The sequence below is a fragment of the Poecile atricapillus genome, chromosome 7 (assembly GCF_030490865.1).
Source record: "Poecile atricapillus isolate bPoeAtr1 chromosome 7, bPoeAtr1.hap1, whole genome shotgun sequence".
In the NCBI taxonomy this organism is placed as follows: Eukaryota; Metazoa; Chordata; class Aves; order Passeriformes; family Paridae; genus Poecile; species Poecile atricapillus.
The window spans coordinates 8,389,453-8,410,345 of record NC_081255.1 but is presented as its reverse complement, the minus strand read 5'-3'; the positions used below and the strand labels follow the sequence as shown (position 1 = coordinate 8,410,345).

The 20,893-nt window shown below is 46.6% G+C and overlaps 2 protein-coding genes across 2 annotated transcripts in view; one reads left to right on the top strand and one right to left on the bottom strand.

The window, feature by feature from the left end:
* The window catches only part of KLHL20 (kelch like family member 20), a 450,003-nt gene that overhangs the window by 376,964 nt on the left and 52,146 nt on the right, over window positions 1–20,893 (top strand). The gene's annotated exons all lie outside the window — the stretch shown is intronic.
* TMCO1 (transmembrane and coiled-coil domains 1) lies at window positions 31–17,249 on the bottom strand. The gene is made up of 7 exons (XM_058842349.1): window positions 17,089–17,249; window positions 16,301–16,378; window positions 13,199–13,258; window positions 9,712–9,758; window positions 9,039–9,106; window positions 5,814–5,958; window positions 31–362 (listed from the first exon to the last, which is right to left on the bottom strand). The coding sequence occupies exons 1-7, from the start codon at window positions 17,156–17,158 to the stop codon at window positions 264–266; spliced, it is 567 nt and encodes a 188-aa protein (XP_058698332.1). The 5' UTR covers window positions 17,159–17,249; the 3' UTR covers window positions 31–263.

The following is a 20,893-nucleotide window of genomic DNA, read 5'->3' as shown; positions in this document are numbered from 1 at the left end:
CGCCCAATTAAGAGACATTGTTAACATAAATTAACATGCCCATGCCGTTTATTACTCAGAAACAAAGGTCGTGTTATCTTCCGAGAGAAGTTTCTTGGTTGGGTGAACGAACAACTGCTGGTGGAATACTCCGAATGGATGATGAATTCAATACTGCATAGCCTGGTTTTGGACAGGTGGTGATGCTCGGTGCAGAATCCCGGCTTGTTACATCCCCAAGGCAGTCTTGTTGCACTGGTCAGGCTTCCCGTGAGGGCTGTGCTTCAGGAGAACTTCCCTGCCTGAGGTGGGGGGCCAAGGAAGCCTCCTGCCTGCTTGGTGGCAGCCCGGGAAGGAGCAAGGCCCAGCATCTTCTGGATGTTCTGCAAGAACAAACAGCAGGGTAGGTCAGACCATGGTGAGGGAAATGAAGAGGAAGAAATCCCGATTCTGCTCACAGAATAGCTGGGGTTGGAAGGAACCTCTGGAGATCATCCAGTCCAACCCCACCAGCCAAGGCAGGGTCACCTGCAGCAGGTGACAAGAACAAGTCCGGGTGGGTTTGGAATATCTCCAGAGAGGGAGACTCCACGCCCTCCCTGGGCAGCTGTTCCAGTGCTCTGCCACCCTCATTGTAAAGAATTTCTTCCTCACATTGAGGTGGAACTTCTTGCTGTTTAATTCATGGCCACTGCTCCTCATCCTGTTGCTGGGTACCACTAAATAAAGAGTTTGACCCCATCCTCTTGAAACCCACCTTTGGGACATTCATATGATGAGATTCCCTTTCAGTCTTCTCTTTGGACTAAACAGGCCCAGCTCCTGTAGTCTCTCCTCATTAGAGATGTTCCAGACCCCAAATCATCTTTGTGGCCTCTGAAGGACTCTCTCCAGCAGCACAAGTAAAACTTCCCACTTGTTTCAAAAGATTCAGGTTCTCACCCACATATTCTTAATCCATCTGGCTACTGTATATTGAACCTCTCTCCCTAAATGTTCAAAACAGCTCAGCATGGAGCCAGACAAGAATAGCTGGGCCGTTCTTCCCCACCCCAACAAAAGCCTCTGAACGCCAAATCCACATTTTGGATGAGGATTCTTTCCCATTTTCAGCTGCACACCCCACAGACAGCTGTCTTTACACACATTATTTTTACATAAAATACCATTGCAGTTTAACTGCAGTGCAGGTTCCCAGTGCCTGCCCACGGGCAGACTCCTGCAGCCCTGGGTTTTCCCAAATTCCAGAAAGCACTGCTGGTGGTGGCCATGGGAGCTGGAGTCTCCTAATGCAGCTGGAATTTGGGACAGCAGCATGGCAACCAGAGCGTGTGCCAAGTGCAAGTCAGGAGCTTAGTCCCAGAATTAACACAAATGCCAGTGCTGCACACAGAACAATGGGGTGCTGGAGACATGCAGGATAACAGGACATATGGAGCAAACCCCAAAACCTGACTATTGGGATGACCTCATCTGCATCAGAGCGGGGTGTTTCAGTGGAAAACAACAAACAGGGGAAGAATTAATTAGCAGAGCCAGGCATAAGCCAAAACATCACAGCAAAATATTTAAATTTGAATGTTTTTCTTGATTTTTGTGAAATTTCTTTTAAATTTCACAACAGTGAAAATTTAAAACTACAAAGAGCCAAGAGTTTCATTCTTCACTGTAAGGAACTCCAGCTCAAGATGCTGCTCCTGCAGTGCTGGCAAAACAGGGACATCTGAGATGCAGGGGAAAGAAGAAAACAAATGTGTCCTCCTTGTGTCACCACCTTAGTGCTGGCTATCGAGACAACAAAGGGAGGAAGGATTCTCTTCAAACCTGAGTGTCCTCTCCAAAATAACTGTAAGGATAGGTCAGACAACAAGGTCACAGAGCTCTTGAGCTTTTTTATCATGGAAGGAGAATAAACTAAAAAAAAATTAAAAAAAAAAAATAAAAAAGAGAGAAGAAGAAAAGAATAAAGAAAAAAGGCAGAGAGTTTTGCAATTTCACAGTAACTAAAATAAAATCAAATCAGGATTTATTCCAGCTGGAGATTATGAAAAAGGTTTCAGCCCACACACAAGGAACACATGAAGAGGAATTACATCAGGTTTAGTCTATGGCATACATAAACCAGCCACTGGTTGATGTTCAGCAACTGAGTATGTTTGAGAGCATTAACTCCTTGCTGTGGTTCCTCTCGGAGTTTCTTCGATGGAGGCAGGGCCAGAAAGGAGGAAAGGAGCAGTCGAGGGACAGCCCAAGCACACCAGAGGGTGCTGCAGAGCCAGCAGCCCGCAGGACCCGTGTCCTGTCAGCTTCCTAGCGGCTCATCCGCGGAGCAGAGATCCTAGCAGGGATCCATGGAACCAAGGAAGCCTGCACTGCCTCCTCCTCGCTCCTTTTAGCAGGGAGAGAGAGGAGAACTGTGGTGCTAAAGTTTATTCCAACTGCTTGAAGAGGAAGGGAGATGACAGTCTGTTGGAATTCCAGACTAGACACTCCTGTATTACCCTTCCACGCAGTCCCTCCTGCTCTGGAAGGCAGAAAGCATCACACACTAGCTCCAAAGCATGTTTTGCTGGACAGCAATCCTGAAATTCACACCTGGGAGCACCAAAGATGGGGCAAGGCCCAGCAGAAACCTTGTCCCATCTGCTGTGGGCCATGCTGGACAAGGAAATCTGCAGATTCCAACACAAGCACAACCATCACCCTCAGGACAGGGAGGGACGAGTAAGATTTAGGGATCCAAATCACTCATCTGAGCTCTTTTGATGTTTTCTCAAATGACTGCAGGAAGCACAGGAGCTGCTCCTGCTTTGGTCTTCAAACCCAGAAGGGAGCTCAGACAAGGCAGCAAGTGGCTCCCTGCCCTAAGACTGGGCTCTGTGGGAAAGTACAGTCCTGGCAGTAGGGATAATTGCTGGCTCCCCTTCCCACTGGGAATACATTTCGGTGAGAAGCAGCCTAATCTACAGTTCAGATGCGTGTGAAAAGGAAGTGAAGAGCAGCAAACACCCCAGGAACAGCAGCCTATCCCTCTTCCCAAACAGCACAGGTGAAGGCTGGGAGCTCAGAACCAGGAGCAGCCACAGAGGATGTAACCCTGACACTGCACCTCCCACCCAGCCCAGCAGCAGACTTTCCCAGCTGAAAACCCAACAGCTCAAGGACCCTTGGAAGGCCTCTCCCAGCAACCCTCCTCTCTCCAAACAGGAAGGCAGGAGGAACTAGGGGACAGGATTTACGTGCCAGGGAGAGCTGGGAACAGTGCAAAGGAAGTTACTCACTGTGAGGTGACTATTTTGGGAGATGCTGGCCAGGTCACAGGCAGCAAAGCTTCCCAGTCAGTGTTTGAAGAGTTTATCACCCCCACATGAAGAGAGTCCCTGATGCTGCTCCTGCCTGTCCCACTAATGTCACTTCCATCACCACCCAGGCACTCTCCCACCCCCACAGACTCCCCTGCATTTCCCACCAGGTTGCTGTTTTTTCACACACACCTCAATTCCTGCTCTACCTCTGAGCTCCACAGGAATATCTCTCTTCTCTCCCTTTGACGGTTTCACAGGCACCTCCGGGATTTAAGGAAAGACTGAGGGACCGTGGTCTCCTTGGTTTGTTCACAACCTTTTCCCTTATTTTTGGTACATCCTCTTGTGTCAGCAGCATCAAGCCAGACACCAACTCCCACACCACTTGTCCTCCCCTGGGCCAGCACCTGTTTTGACACCAGCCTGGCTTGATTTCCCCTTTTGCACACAGTGAAATACAAAGGATCACAAAACCTTCACCTCCAAGGTCACAGAAAGCACGAAATGCAAGCCTTTGGCACCATTTTAAGCCCTTAATTACTTTCTCGCTCTCTCCCCCGGCCTGTCACAGCTCTGAAGTCCTCTCCCCAATGCTGTTATCACCTAGCTTCTTTCAGATAGCAATAAAGCCAAGAGCAAGATGCCAGCAACAATCACAGCTTCAGTTCTGACCTCCTGTGCAAACTAAGGTGTCCCTGCCCTTCCCTCGAGGAAGAAGCTGAGCTGCCTGACAGCTGGAGATGTGCAGGAATTGTTAACCATGATCACATAGATAAGGCAGCACTGCTTACACACAGAAGAATTGAACACATGAAGATTGAAGCCTCACACCCTTCTGCAAAGAAATAAACTCACTCTCCTCCTCCACAGGGACATCAGCAGGAACACTCAAGCACAAGGACAATTTTTTCCCAGAAGTCGTATGGAAAGCTCAACCCACTGCATTAGAATTAACCATAGGAATTGTATTTTTGGACAAAAAAAATGAGGGATTTTTCAGCAAGAGAATTCCCCAATCAACCCAATGGGTGCAGAAAAATCTTGCTGGTGGGGCTATTTAATTTCCTATCATAATGTGCAACGCTGAAAAGAAAGGACTTTCCATGTAACAGGTAACACAGAGCAGCACCAGCCATGATTGCCTGAAGGAACAGCATCAGACCACAGCATCCCAGGAATTCTGGAAGGTGATCCTAAGAGTTCAGTGTCTCAGTGCTTTCAAAGCAGCAAACCCTGCTCTAGTCACAGGGAAGTGAAAGTTTGTCTTGCAGGGAAGAGAGTGAGGAATCCCCTGCCTGGCCTTAGGTGAAGCTGGGCCTGCTTGGAGTGAGTGGTGCCCAGATGAACCCTCAGGTGATCCTTTCAGCATAAATGATTCTACAATTCATTATCGGCTTTTGCACAGGACCAGACTGGGATCCATTTCAGCACAAGCACCCAGTACAAAGGGCTATGGGGAATTCCATCCACCAGCATGCACTCTGTGACTAAAGGAACTCTGTGTCATGGAGCTGCTCCATCAAGCTCACCCCAACTCCTGGCATTACACACCACTTCCCTTTGCTGATCTGCTTTAAGTCTAAGTCCCTCAGTCTAAGTTTGGCACCCCCGAGGAAAAGCAATAAATGGGTCAAGAAGGAAAGCAGTGAGAATTCAGGAAGTGAATCAAAGAAAAGGGAAATATAAGTACGGAAGAGAAAGTAATTTGCAGCTAGTTGCACCAGCATTCATCCAGAGTGTATTAACTTATCCCCAGCACCCTGTGGCAAAAGTGGAAAACAAAACAGACTTCTTGTTGTACTGAGAAGGTCCTCTTGTCCTCACCAGCCATTCTGACACTTGAGCTGCCAGTGAAGCTTCCTGAACAGGTCCCTCACTGATATCCTCATCCTCTTCCAAAAGATGGGACTATGGAGCTTTGCTGGAGAGGTCTGTGGAGCCTACTCTTGGCTTAGCATACCAGACTCCCTCTCTGTGTCACGTCCCTAATGCTGGGAGAGACTTGACACCAAAGGTACAGTTCTTAAGACTCTGAAAAAAATCAGGCAGCCAGCAAAAACAGGAAGGACAAACCCAAAAGAGGAGCTTTAACTCTTGCCTCACTTTTCTAGCAACTTTATGGACTGATAAAACCTTTATAGAGCTGTAAGCCACCTAGGAAGTTCTGCCTAAAGATGCTGCTGTTTGTAAAGATGCACACATTGCTGTAAAAGTCATAATTACTAAAGAGTAGGATTTAGCTTCTGATGGAGACAATCTCTTGGTATGGCAATCAAAAGTTATCACACAAGTCAGGAATCCATTTCTGCCAACTCTCTCCCAGAGCCCTGATGCAAGTCTCCAGCCAAATCTTCCAGGCCTATCCAGGACAGCAACTGTTTTAATGATCCCAACCTAAAATTGCTTTGAATATGAGGCACAGGAATGAAGACAAACACAGAAACCACAAACAGATCCAAGATTATACGTGCAATACTCCTCTTCCTGGATGGGGATACGCTTTCCCTGCTCCAGGGAAAGTGTACTCACCTGTCTGATTGACATGGTGCAGAGAATGTAGAGGAAGATGAAGGAGCAGTCAGTGTAATCCTCACCCAGGAGGTTGCGGTGGGAGAGACCTTGGATGTAGGAGAGGGGGATAAACGGAAGCTTTGCCACCACTCGGCCGTCAAATCTGGAAAAGAGAGCACTGGATCACCACTGGAGACAGCAGTGAGAGCTTCTGGATATAGAAAGAATGAGTGAGCATCTTCACCAGGCCACCACAGCAGGAAAGACCACATGGAAGGCTAAAAGGCCTTGCTGTGTTCTCCAGCCCCTCTCCATATGCTATACTGAGGAGGATAAAGACATCTCCCATAATCAAAGGGTTTCCTAGTGATTTAAGTGATCAGTTGGACAAGCTGCTGGTTCATGAAATCTTGGTGTTTTGCAGTTTTCTGGTGCATTTTATTTCTAAGTCAGATTTAGCAGATCACTTCCCAGAACACAGTCAGCACTTCAATAAAAGATGAACGACCGAATAACTGCAGTTACTGCAACAAGACAGACCCTCTGCTTCAAGCAAAACAGCATTTTTTAAACCAGAGCATAAATCAAAGACACCTTTTCTTTCCCTGGGGCAGCTGTGCTCCTCAGGATGCCCAGGAGAGCCATCAACAGGACACTTCATGCCCCCAGTTTCTCTGCATCAGCTGTGGAGATGAAGGCAGTGCAGAGGCAGGATGATACCGCATATTCTGAGCGGCATGTCCTGCTCCTGGAATCCCTCCAGGCCCACATTCCAGGGCATCAGCCAGAGTGTGAATTTTGGCCAGTTTGCAAAGATTTCTCCCAAGCCAGACAGTCAACCCAATCTTTTGATGTGGATGTGTATGATGCCTCATCAGCATGTGCATATTTGGATGTTATTTTCTCAGCATGTGCTGATTTTCGAACAGGTGTTTCTTGTTTCAAGAGATCCTAAATGAGCCTTCTTTCCTGTGGAGATGCATTCACACAGCCACGGCTCAAACACACGCCAACTTTGTTTACATCTCACAGGCAGTTTGGCAAAAGAGCTCAGAACGGATGTTTATCTCCCTGAAACATCCCCCAGTGGCTTAAAATTCTGCGTTATTCCTGCTGTGAGAATGACAAGTACTTCAGCAGTAGCACCCTGAGGTACCTGCTTTTAATTCCAGCAGGTTTTCACAATTACCAAGAGGTACCAGAATGCACGACTCTTAGAGGAAGGCAGGGAACTGATTGCATGAAAAAGTTCCTGGCAAGAGAAAATTGAGACACACAGAAGGTAATTTCTGCCCCAGGTGAAAACCCTGGTGGCTTGGAGGCCACTGCTGCTGCAGATCTCACTGCCATAATGAACCTTTTAAGCCACAACAGCCCCTCAGCTGCTTGTCTTGGGCACAGCATTCTGGTCTTTGGGTTTAAACCAGCCTTGCTGACACTTCCACATTCTTCCAGCACTGTCCAACCTGTTGCCCCAGGACTGCTGACACTCCAGGAGTGACAGCAGGAAATCATCCCAGTGATTTCCAGTTTGGCTAAGGGGGCACTTGGCAATGAGGTCCTCAGAGAGTAGCAGCATCTGCAGAGTACCTGTCCAAAGGCTGCTGCCTCCACACAATTCCTGCTCCTTTTTTCCCAGCAGTCATGAACTCATTCAAGAACAGGAAAAGCAGCAAACGTGGCCACAGCCATTGCAGGTGTCAGCCACCCTTTTCCTCCTTTTCCTACCACACCCACGGTGCCTCCATGGATACTCCTGCTGCTCAAGATTCCCTCTAAAGAAAGAGGCAGTTAAATAAAAGACATGCCCAAAGGCTGACATCAATTCTCTGCTCAGTAGCATGGTCTCTGTGGGCAGGAATCCTCAAAAGAGGAACAAGACAAGTAAACCTGGAAGAAGTTTATTCATTTTTTTCTCCTTTTCTTTCTTTCTTTTTAAGTTAATATCTATGGAAGGAGGAGCCATATAGAATTTAACCCAAATCAACCCCTTCCTACATACAGTTCTGTAGTACTTTTCAGTCATAAATATTCAGAGCAACTGCTTCTTCTCCCTCTAAGAAAGTGGGTACAGTGGGGTAAAGCATTTTTAGTTTGTTTTTTAGTTTGCTTTAGGGACAAGTCCTGGTGTTTGTATTGTACCCAAAGAGCAAGGCAAGCAGTTGGAGTGCAACCCTACAAACATCCACTCAGACCCCCTCATTGCTCACAATGCACCTCCAGCCCTGCTCAGGGCTGCAGTGAAATGAGACATCACTGACTCAGGACTGTACCCAAATTTCAAAATCCTCCAGTGCTGGGTTGCTTTGCTCTGCTCAGAACGCTCAGTGCTGAAGTCTGACTAAGCTGCATAAATAAAGGATCCACACAGTGGCACTTCTGTTATTATGTTACCCCATGTTTGCAATTTATCCACCCACAGATCTCCAGTAAAATAACAATTGACTGTATCCTGGGGACTGCCAGCACAGAATCCAAAGGCTTTGGTGCCCAAGAATGTAAATTCCTGTTTGCAGGGCAAGGATAGTGCCCAGATATCAAGCAGCCTCCTAGAGGTTATCCTAACAACATTCCTGTCATCTTCAGATTTAACAGCCAACAGTTCATATTTCGAGTGACTCAAGTTCTAAAAGCCAAGCACAGCCTTTCAGATTTGCACATCTGAAACAAAGCGGTCTATAACCATGCAAACCAGTTTGGGGTTTCTTGTCTGTTTGTTTTTTTAAAGTACACCTATCCCAGGTCACTTTTAAAACAAATGAAGCTTGGAGCCCATGCCTGGACCTGTTTATATCTGATCACCTCAAGTAGGGCAACAACAAACTCTGCAATTACAGCTCATTCCTAAGGGCAAGGGAGCTGACCCAGTTTTGTTTGCAAGAGCATTCTTTGGTCACACCATTACAGCAAAGCCAAAGCAGCTGAAGACTGAAGAAGTTTGCCTGACATCCACCAAACTTGCCTTAACCAGGATGTTCCCATACAGAAAAGATATTAAAGCTGTGTCTAGCTGAGTGCAATTTGCTCAATTTGGTTGTGTTCAGTATTCAATGCTCCCTCTTGAGCAGAACATGCATGTGATGACCAAACCACCACATCTTCATATGAAATATGGATTGATTAATTCATTTATTTATTTATGGCTCTTGGCTGGACAATGTCACTCTGAACACCTCAAGTGATGAAGTGGAAAATATGTTCACCACAAAAATTTCAGAAAGAAATCCAGAAGTTGATACTTACATGGAGTTGAACATTCCCATCAAGGCAGTGAAGCAGAAGCCAATGGCAAACATGGATTTCATCCGAACCTGCAAGCAGAAAGGTCAGAGATATTTCAAACAACAGGCCCACACTGAGGTACTATGACCCTTAAAAACAGGCTTTGTACAGATGACTGAAATCAACAGGGAAAAAGGATGACCCATGAGACAGAGGTGTTGTAAAAGTGACTGGAGAAGTCCGAAAGAGACTGGGTACAAAGGCAGCCACAGTGTGGCTTCCACTGATGGGAAGTTCTGCTTTAGAGAGACAAAACCAAAAAGTGCTCAAGAATTGTCCTGTCAGCTTGCACAGGCTGGTTTTATTTTTTCCTTAAACCTAAAAAACCCATCAGGGGGATTCCCAGAAGACTCCCAATAGGGGATCATTACAATGATCAAAGTTATAGGAAGCCACAAAAATTAATTCTACTTTGCAAAACATCATGGAGACTTGCAAAGATGAAAATAGCTAAGGCTTGGCATGAGATGAGGCAGTAACTCTGTGGCTCATACTAAAATTGTAGTTATTAGAGAAAATCCAGAAGGACCTTTTCAAAGGAAAAGCAGCTTTGTCTGCCAATTGAACAAAGTCTTTCTGCTGGAAAACTGACTGAAATCTTCAGCAGTTGGGAACTGGCTTTAAATTTTCATACCATTGACAAGTCTCTGTTGTTATTCTTCAGTTTCTCCTCTTGTCTCTCTGGAAAGACAAAAACAACAGTTATAATCAGTTATGTCAACCTAGAAACCAGAGTGTTTTCATTTCCAGGAAAACTTAACCTCTTTGGCTCTCCAAACAAATAACACTTCCAAAATCAACTCCAGCTCTCTTTGCCAGACAGTAGAAAGTGAAAAACTGTACACAGCCAACTGCTTCTCCACCACAGCAACATGCAGCAAGTCAGGCACAAAGAGAGGAGGCGGCTGGAATCACACATTCAGCATTTTTGAAAGAAATGCACCCAATGTCAGATTTGCTAACTCAACCAACTCACACAGGAGCATGAGCACTGCTGCCAGGAAACAAAAACTACTCCTCTGCCACAGTTCCCAAAGGGAGCAGTGATCAATTTGCTGCACACTATCATAAATACATTGAATAAATAAGGATTTCCTTTTGGAGGTCTCAAAAGGAAAAACCATGCACAGAGCTGTGATCTGCACTTCAGCAACGTCAAAATCCTGCTGGTCTTGGTAATGAATTTCGTACCCTTCTCACACCTAGGAGATTCTCCAAAGAGGAAAGATTTCCTACATGAAATTGGGTAATGAGTGTATTACTGTGCTTTGCAGGAAATACTTTGGAAATTTAGTGTATCCTTAAATCACCACAGACTTCAAAGATACTCAGATTTTCGAGAGGGTATTTTCCATGTCCCTCACTGGACAGCTGCTCTGGCCTTCAGCATTATCCACTATCTGTCACCTGTCCTGTCCCAACGTCCCTGTCATGCCTTGTGCTCCTCTCAGACCGAGGATCCAGAGGGGCAGCCAGGGCTGGGAAGCAACAGCCAGCTGAAATAAGGATGTGGATAATGAAAGAATATCCAAAGAACAGCATGAGCAAAGAGGGGAGGATGCAGAATGACTGCCAAGGGCTATCCAGCATGGGAATTTCGAGGGATCCCCACTGAAGATTCAGTACCAGAGGCCCACAGCTCAGAAACTCCACAATTCTCTCCCAAGCCCCTGCCAAACACAGGGACCCAGTGTTATAAAAAGCAACAGCAACACTCCTACCCAATTCCTTAGAAACCTCTTTGCTATTTCCACTTGCTCCTAACTACAAACCATCCCCTCTGGCAGGAACCTTTCAGACACCTGTTTCCTGAGCCAGGTGGGAAGCTGTGTCCTGGGACATATCAGCAACCACAGGCCAGCTCTTCAGGAATCACATTTGGCACAAATACTTGTTTTTTCCCCTCTACTGCATAACTAACCATCTATTTAGGTGGGCTAAAGGTTACATAGAGGAAAGAACACAGCTCTGATTTCCCAGTATACCTGACCTGTCTCTCACCTATTTCTACAGATTCAAAATGAAAATGCTCTGGGTGGTCTACCAACTTATATAAATGGTGTATTCTTGCCCAAACCACACATAAACAGCCTGTTAAGCACTTTGCTGGGTAGTTTACAGTTGGGTAAAGGCACAGAGAAAGAGGACTGGGTTAAAAAGCAGCTCCCTGGAGTCCAAAATCATCTTACTCTGCACATTGGAACATGAACCATGAGGATACAGGGATAGAGATTTGCCAGGACTGGGGGTTTTTATTTTGGTTTAGTTTTGCTGTGCATCCAGCACTCGTGTGGACTCCTGGGAATGTCACTGTCTTTTCTTCCAGAAGCACATGGAGACAGAAAGCAGTAGCAAAGTTTAAGCTAACAAATCATCTCTTTAAATTGAAATGACAGAAGGCTACACCAATGCTAAAGGTGTCCTGTTCCAGCAGTGCCCAAGGTGATTTAGACACAATGTGACAACCAGCTCATTCTACAGTTAAAAATAAAGTTTTTAAAGTAGGAAACACCAAATTAAGCCTTCCCAAGCAACTTTCCCCCAACCTCCTTGTGCACATGCATGATTCATCCCTTATGAAACCAAGTAATATCATCCACACACCTCCTGTCTTATTCTGTGCACAAACAGATGGCAACTGAGGCAGGTCTGTACCACAGCTGTTACTTATCCATAAAGCCTCAGCTCAATATTTACTTTTTGTTAACTAAAATGGCAGAACTTGGAAGAACTCCAGCACAAGTAGATTTGCTGTGACAACAATGCCCCATCTTGCAGAATGATTTGACATCCAGTAAGTTACTGAGATCAGAGATTTCAAAACCATTTAACAGCTGTGAGTCATTTTCTGGAAGTCCAGTGTGACATTTAGGATCTGATTTTTCAGAAACATCAAGAATTCATCTTTGCATGAACACAAATGAAATACTGAAGTTATGCAGCGCTTGTAAAAGAAAAACAAAAAACCCAAAAAAATCAGTGTCAGAATCTTAGGCTTGGCCAGCAAGCATCACAGCAAACAAAATCAGTGGTCGTTTCCTAAGTTCTGATCTTTGTCCCTTTGTGCTTTGTTTTTCATCTGCAAAACAAGATTATTTCAGTGTATAAAAATTGGTGGAGCATCTGAAGTCCTCAGATTCTACTGTTTATTGGTTTAGTCCAAGCACAAGTAAAATATTGTCTGCTAGGAACATAGCCTGGATGGTGCCTTGCAAAAAAAGTCATTGTCACACTTTTTTTATTGAATGTTATCTGCAGTTGTTACATATGGTCACTTTCAAAGTTACCTTATCCACCAGTGTTCATCCCATGCAGGGATTAGTCAAGATTAAGAAATAAAGTGCACAAGAGGAAACATTTTGGCTCCTGTCCCTTCAGGAATCTAACGACAACAGGTTTTCTACCTAGGAAGAACTGTTTGAAGATGTGTTTATAATTCCCAAGCTTTGTACAGATCAAATGACTAATCCAGCTACCTGGTGTTACAGAGGAATGAGGAAACCAACTCCCAGGAGCTCTCAGAAGTGTTCCTGCCACAATCTCTGTAATAACTTAACTGAGCTTTGCTGCACGTTGCAAGTCCTGCAGATAGCAGATACTCCTAAAACCTTTGAACATCTCTTTACCCTGTTCTTGATTAGTTCAGTACTTAAAGAGTTATCCTAACCCAGAATGAGTTCAGCTTACTGACAATGAAAAAGAATGGAAAAATAAATCACTGCCTAAAATTGGGCAAAACTGATTTATCAAAATTGAAATGAATCTAGGCATGGTTAGTTAATATGAACATCTTCAGCTCTAAAGTGTTCAAATGAAGGGGAAAAAGAAAACAAAAAAAGACCCAAAATCACAATTAGTAGCTCCAGCAAGCTGCCATGCACTGCAGCTGAAGTCAGTAATAGCCATGGATGTCAAGGCAAAAATGGGAGAAAATCAGGGAGCTCAGCAAGAGGTGCTGCTCCTCTCAGTGATCCACCCATTTGATCAAAACCATCAGGAGGCTGGGTATGTCCTGCCTTGGAAGAGTAAGGCAGATGAATAAGCAGCCTTGAGAGGAAGGAAAGGATAATTACTTCCACCAGTTTCTCAACTTTCCACCATTCTTGAGGCAGCAGTCTTACCTATCTTCTTTTTCTGCTGTCGGCCTGCTGATTCAGTTATTGTTTCTTTCTTCTTTTCCACTGCAAAATGAAAAGATACTCCATCATTTCTGCGCTGGTGGTGATATCATCACTCCTTTTCTACACATCAAACAAAACATTTTGTCCCTCTGCAGAACAGGGGCACAAAAAGCAGCTAAATAGGACTAAGAACATGTCCAGAATCAATAAATTATCAACTACCAAGGCTGGTTACACCAATCACTTAAAAACTGTAACAAAAAAATTTCAAAACCCTGGATAAGATACAAACATATTTAAAGGGTTAACTGTGAACTCTGTCAAGAGCCCATAACAGTGTGGACTGAGCATCCTGGGGACAATTTTGGCTCAAGTGACCCTTGCTGATTTGTCATTAATATCAGACAGTACTTTTGATTCAGCAAGTGGAATGAAAAGGGCTTTGTAGCAAGCTCTGCTCCCGGTTATCTGCAGTGGGAAGCAAAATACAGCAAAGCCTGTGTTCTCCTACATCCCTTCTTCACAGGCAGGCATTCTCAGGGGAAATGCTGTCCAAGCAGGCAGCCACAGCCTCTCCATTCTTCAACTCATTAGTACCGAAGTATTTCCAATACTTTAAAGCAGAAGCCTAAGGTCAAAGGTACTAAAATCCCAAATGAGATGCACTGAGCACCAACCACCACTGCAGCACAGCACAGGGAAATGGGAATTACAGAGTAAATGTGCTGCAAAGGAGGTTCTGGGACAACAAAAAGGGCTTTTCCAGGAAGCAAGAGACATTTTCATTCAAGACCTATAACAAGAGTACTCCAGGAAGCAAAGATGATGGAGCATGACCATGGTCTGACAAAAGAGAGCAGCCCTTTTTTACTGTATTTCTGCAAACTGCATGTAGCATATCCACTCTACCAACAAAGAGCCTTGGCTCACTGCTAGCTCACATTTACCTGGGGCTCCCCTCCCTCCTGAAGTACCAGCTCAGCACAGACCTCCCAGCCCTGATTCAAAGCCCAGGGGAAATGAAGACAGCCAGCCTTCCAAGCCACACCAGGATTTGTAGAGCTGCCTTACGAAATGCCTGTGAGTCAGTCCCAACTGCTCCGAAAATCACATCAGCCCAAACAAGTCACCTCATACATCATCCCTCCGTGGCAATGGAGTGAGACACAACTGCTTTTCCCAATGAACTAGAGAATCTCTGATGGGCAGGGAGGAAAACAGGGAGGGAATTCTCCTAGGGAATACTGGAGAGAGGTGTCAGATGACATAATGCACCCAGGGCTCGCAGAACACTGTCTCCATAACCCTCCTTGTGCCAGATCCAGCTGGAGAAACCCCATCAGTCCATCCCTGCCCTGATCCACATAACCCCATGGCCCCAGCTCTAAACTCTAGACAGTGCTGTTAAGACTTATGCCAAACCCGAGGAACTCTCAGCCCCAATTCCCTCAGGACAGTCCATGGGAACATCCATGTCAACACATCAGAAATTCCAGGGACAGCCTTCAGCCTTGTAAATTTACCCCTACATTCACCCAGAACAATCCCTGCAGCAGCCTCAGCCAACGCTGAGCCTCTCCCTAGGAAGAAGAGGACAGGAAGAGATGAAATTAAGGAGTAACAATGTCTGCTCAAGCACACTACCCAGCCCCTTTGTTTTCTGCAAATCCTAAGGATCGCTAGGACTCTCACGGGAGAGCTTAAAGGTCTCAAATGTGTTTTTTCCTGTTTCAGATGTGTTAGATAACGGCTGAAAGGTGTGGCTTAAGTGGTCCACTTGGCAAGTTGTAAGCACTCAGGTCAGCCAGCTGTCCTCAGCACAAGAGAGAAAGGGAAAAAAGCAAAGCTGAATTTTTACTGACTCTTTATTCAGCTTTACCCTTTTTTTTTTTTGTATTTTTTTGTTGGGGGTGGGGAATCAAAGGAGGAGATCAGAAACTAATTGAAATGCATGAACCTCACATCACTCCCTTCACAGATGAGAGCCTAGATGCCAGGAGAGCTATAAAAGCAAACAGCATTAAACTCTTACAGCAATCATTAAACCCTAGAGATTAAGCCCCGCTAACTGCTTTTGGAATTGAACAGCACAAACACGAGAGGACACTAAGTTTCAGCTGGGTTTCAACTCCTTCTCTGACTTGCTCTTCTGGGGCCAATTCCACCCCACACACAGGACAAGTGGGATTCAAGTGAGGCAGGCAGAAAGATGCAATCCCCATCTGCTCCTGCTGTGGTGACAAAAGCCCCTAATGTCAGAGCTGTGCACAAACATGACTATACTTCATCTCCTCAGTTTAAATTTCCCAGGGGAAGGATGGAATAAACTGGGCTGGTAAGAGCAATATGTGATAATACTGTTCTCTCATGCATTAAAGAGTGCTGTAGCCATAATGAGATATTTGTAAGGTAAAACCAGCTCTATTTTGGCCCCAGCTGTCGTGTGCTGTCCTCTCCCTGCTGTAACTTGGGTAGGGTGTACACAGTTGAGGTTGAAAGGTCAGAATTTCTCCTCTGCAACTTGACTTCTGGTACAGACAGATCCATTTAAATGCTCCCTCCTGTTTACCATTTCTCTTAATATTTGATGCAGATCTTCTGACTGCTCAACCTCAGCTCCCTTTTCCCTTACTCTTTGTTTACCCCCTCCCAAACCTCCTCTCTATGGATGGAACACGGGACTTATTTCCTCATATTTCCTAAGCTATTTGCTTCCAGTTTACATTAGGATAATTTGGTTTTACATCAGCTGATTGCTCAGACCTTTCTGTGAGTCCTTACTCATCCCCCACCATCAATCACCACTTTTAATCTTTACATAAAATGCTTTTTTATCGTGGTATTCATTATTCAACCCTAGTTCTTACTTTCTACAGACCTCAAATTCTCCTCTTCACCCCTGACAGGCAGAAATTGCATCCTGGAACATATTTCAGACATTTATTTCAGACAATGGCTGTTCATGTGTAGAAGAAAACGATGCCAATACCAATCTCTTACTCCCTCCTGTCCCTCATTGACAGGAGGGGCAAAAGGTCTTTGGCTGAGCTTCCTCCAGCAAAAGACCAGAATAAAGGACATAAATAAGCCCTGAGTACTCACATTTCTTGCTCTGCTTTTCCACTTCAGCCTTTAATCTCTTGTATTTGTCTGTCCGATAGACCAGCACCCAAGTTATACCTGAAACAAACACTCAGCCAGTAATGAGGGAAGTAAAAATCTCCTGCAATTGTGCTGCTATGAGGGAGCAAATCCACGTGCAGAAATTAAAATTTATGCCTACAAAACCCCGTTATAACACAGCCAAAGGAGCAGCAGCAAACTGCACCATCCCTTTCCTTCAAATCCTCCCATTCCAAGTCTCATGCAAAGTGGAACTGTAAAATAAACCATTAAATGAGCTACAGGTGTAAAGCTGGAACAAGTCTTTGGTTTTTACTTTTATTGATAAACCTGTTTTGCAAGTGTGGGATGAAAACTTGGGGACAGGGGGGATAAAGGGGATTTAGAGACACAGCACTCCAGAAACCGGACCTCTGACTTGTAACTACCCCGAAAGACACTTTATTAAAAAGCTGCCTCTATTCCAACCACTAAAATATAATTTTCAAGCAGCTTAAACCACTATCACTGCAAGGTCAGGCGATTTCTTCACACCCTCCCTAAACAGCCATGGGGGAAAAACACTACGTCCTTTTCCACCCTCCCTCCCGGAGGGAATAACCCCAATTCCCAGCGCTTTGCAGCACAGCTCAGCGCTGCTCGGAGGTGAAGGATTCACCGCTGCCTTCAGCTTCAGGTGACCCCGAGGGCCCCCAGTGCCGCCCCTTCCCCGGCTCCCGCGAGCTGCCGGCCGCCCCCCGCGCACAGCCGTGTCCTGCCCGGCTCACCCTCGGCCAGCAGCGCGGTGCAGACGGAGATGAAGACGATGAGGAGGGTGTCGGCGAACATGGTGCTCATGGTGCCGCCGCCGCCGCCCCCCACCCGGCAACGCCGCCGCGCACCCGGAAGTGCAGCCTCCACCCGGAAGCTGCGGGCCCCGTAACCTAGCAACGCCCGGAAGCGACCACCTGCGCTTCCGGCTGGCGCCGCCGGCTGCGCGAAGAGGCGCGGGACGGGAGAGGGGCGGGGAAGGCTGGGCGGACGCTGCTCTGATTGGGCGAGGTGACTGTCAATCTGTCAACCGTCTGGGCGCGCGCTGCGCTGATTGGACGATGCGGCTGTGAATCATAGCGGTGGGCCCCGCCCCTCAGAGGGGCTGAGGGAGGGTCGTTGTCATGGCGGGGTCTGCGCCCGGCTATTGCTGCAGCCCGCCCGAGTCCCGCACACCGGGCCGTGGCTCAGGGCTCGCGGAGGAGTTCACAGAATCCATTATTGTGGAAAAGACCTCCGCGATCTTCCCGAGTCCAGCCTGTGACCCAGCAGTACCGTGGCACCAAATGCCATACCGGGTCATTCCTTAAATAGCTGCAGGGACGCTGACACCATCATCTCCTTGGGCAGCCCGTTCCAATGTCTAATCACCCTTTCTGTGAAGAAATTCATCCCTATGTCCGACCTAAAACCTCCCGAGTTTGACACTGGGTGGGTGTCTGCCCTCCCTGCACCTTGCCGGGATGTGGAGCCTGAACCCGCTTGCCAGGGAAGATGGCACAAAGCAAAAAAGGTTGGCTTGGAGACGCCTTCCTGGTTTCTACAACTCTGCCCTGGGTTAATTTGCCCCGTGATGTGAATGGAAGTGTTTTAAGACAGACTTGGACAGGTTTTGGAAGGTGTCCCTATCCATGACAGGTGGAATGAGATGATCTTTAATGTCCCTTTCAGCCCAAACCGCTCTAGGATTCTGTGGTTCTGTGAATACCCTGTTAGTGCATCTCACCAGGAGGAACTTTCTGGGATCAAATATTTAGGAATATTGCTGCCTGCCCTTTACCAGGGGCTGTTGCTGTCCCACAAGCTCCTGGTACAGCCAGCAGCGGGGTACAGCATTCTGTGGTTCACAGGGAATTAAATCTCCCATTGCTCATGTGTGTAAAATATTCATGGATGGGATGGGACTCTGAAGTGCATTAACGAGGACAGCGCAATAATGGCAAAGGATTTGTCACACAAATTGACTTTTATTGAGGCTCCAGCGATTACACCTGGAGCAGCAAAACTAGACCAAATCTGCGGGTTGTAATGGGGTGAGGAGACCTAGAAAGCAGAAATACAGAAAAGGAAACAGGGCAGGCAGGGAAGGGCAGGTTTGTTCCTTACGTAACAGAGGAGTTTGCTGTCAGTGACAGCGGTGCACTGTGGGATTACACAGTGAAAAACAGGGAAAGGAAAAATCCGACCACCCTTAGATTAAACACTCCACTCAGTAAGAGGGTGAGGAACTGCAGCTCGGAGAAGACAATGCAAGCAGCGAGTGAGGGTGTGAGGTCAGACAGCAAACAACCTCTCCGAGCCTGGGGACAGGCACATGAGGAAACCAGAGAGCCACGTGTGTGCAGGTGGCTGAGTCAGACGTCACTGAGAGGTGCAGCTACACACCACAGGAAAAGTCCCAGCACCGTGTCCGGGGAGCTTCCTGCGACGTGGGGGCAGAACTGAGAACTGGATGGCAGCAAAATGGGACTCAGAGCCATCAGGGAGACAGGGATGAAACTGGGAGTGGGTATTTGAGTTTGGGGTGAGCAGCAGGAAAATGTTGGCAGCTGGTGATGTGGCAGGACTTGTGATATATAGAAAAAAATCTTCCCTGTGATGCTGGGGAGGCCCTGGCACAGGGTGCCCAGAGAAGTTGTAGCTGCCCCATCCCTGGAAGTGTTCAGGGCCAGGCTGGACAGGGCTTGGAGCAACCTGGGATAGTGGACCCTATCCCTGTCCATGGCAGTGGGCTTGAAGCAAGATGATCTTTAAGGTTCCTTCCAACCCAGTGCATTCTGTGATTCTATATTATTTTGTGCCACCTCATGCAGTTCCCTGAGCTCACCCTCTCTCCCTCTCTTTAGAGCTCCCTGACTTTCCTGGCTGTGAGATGTATCAGCATCTATCGAAGCTGTATTTTGAAATAGTTCCTCTTATGCTGCTGTGGGAAATTATTCACATGGTATCACTTATTGATACTGAATGGGGTTTTTTGGCAGATGCAGGCCAGGAGGAGATGGTGAGTGACATGAACCTCTTTCCTCTGCAGTGTCCATGCTTTGAACTGAAGGATTAGAGGTGACAACAGGCTCTTTGTAATTTCATCCTGTCACTTTGAATCACACCGGGACCCTTATCAGCAGATCCTTTTTTCAGACAACACACGGCATATTACCCTCAATGGCATTTCCTTTTCAAAACAGCATTCTGTGCTTTGATCAATGTGTAAAGGACAGATGAGAGTTGGGTGCAGTCTGATTTGATCTACCAGCCTGGGATATGAGAAAAAGGAAGGCATTTGCATAATACATCGCTCTGGTTACACGAGTCAGGGGCTGGTGTGGTCTACAAACATTCTAGATACAGAAGTGGTAATATTTATGAGGGCAACCTTGAAACCAGATTAGAGAGACACATAATCCCGGTAGGTTTCATATACTAAAGTCTCCAAATTTAAACTGAACAAAAGGTTCAGTTCTTTGCACAGTCTGCTAGTGACCAGCAGCCACTAAAAGGGTGTGTAAAATTCTCAGTTCTGAGGAAAGGTGCCATCTGAAACTAACTGGGACTTGGATTTGGTTCACTTCTAGTTCACAGCCCTGGCCTGGATTTGAAAGAGCCATTAACCTGGCCTTTGCAAGCTCTCCCTGTGTTCTGTATAAATAAGCCTTGGATATCCTTAGCTCAAACCCCTCCAGGGCCCATCCAGAGGCATTTACTTCTCCTTCCCCCTGCAGTGTGTCAGCTCCTGCCATGTGTCCAGTGATAAGGGGACCTGGAGGTGAAATGCCATAATGGGCATCCTACAGAGAAGCTCAAGATGGGCAGCACAGCCTGAAACAGGTGCAGCACAGCAGAGGGTTTGGGCTGTCCCCAAGCAGGGCAGGCAGGAGGAGAACCTAAATCCTGGAGTTCTCACTGTCCTGAGGGGGCTTTGCCACCCAGATACAGCTGTGTCTGCATTGGAGTAAGAAAGAAGAGCTGTGAATAGCTCCTGGGTCCCAGTGGGGTGTGCAGGAGCTGTGCCCATGGTCAGTGCTTGGAAACAGGCACGGGGCCATGGGAATCCACGGGAATTCATCCCTGCAGGAAGTTCTCATCCATATATAGCACTTCCTTCCCTGGCAGCGGCTGCATGCGGTGCCATTCTCCCATGGCACTGCTGGAGAGGAACTGGGAGCAGTGGGCAGAGGGGTCAGGGCTTCCCAGGAGATCCTCTCTCACATCCTGCGTGATGAGGGCTGGGACACAGGACCTTTCTGGCAAACATCTTCACACCTGTTTTGCTGTGTTGGAGTAGGAAGTTAGAAACCTAAGTGAGAGTTCTGATCCTCTCTGAACAGCGCTGGGAGGAACCTTGGGGCATTGCTTGGGCTGGCTCCTGCCCCAAAACAGGATCAGTACTATTGAAAACTTTCCATACAAAGCATGTTTACTGTTTTTTTAAATTTTTTTTAAAGCCTCAGATTTAAAAGTGGAGAGTCCTCACTCAGATTTAAAAGTGGAGAGTCCTCACTCTCCTTAAACAACCTTTTTTAGGATTTGACCATTTTTAACCCT

What these genes read in the sequence shown, in the direction of transcription:
- TMCO1 (XM_058842349.1), bottom strand. Translation starts at nt 17,158, where the DNA reads ATGAGCACCATGTTCGCCGACACCCTCCTCATCGTCTTCATCTCCGTC. An exon ending in ACAGCAGAAAAAGAAGATAG is followed by an intron (nt 9,759 to 13,198) that starts GTAAGACTGCTG and finishes TTGTCTTTCCAG; the next exon opens with AGAGACAAGAGGAGAAACTG. An exon ending in ATGGGAATGTTCAACTCCAT is followed by an intron (nt 5,959 to 9,038) that starts GTAAGTATCAAC and finishes TCTCTTTTCCAG; the next exon opens with ATTTGACGGCCGAGTGGTGG.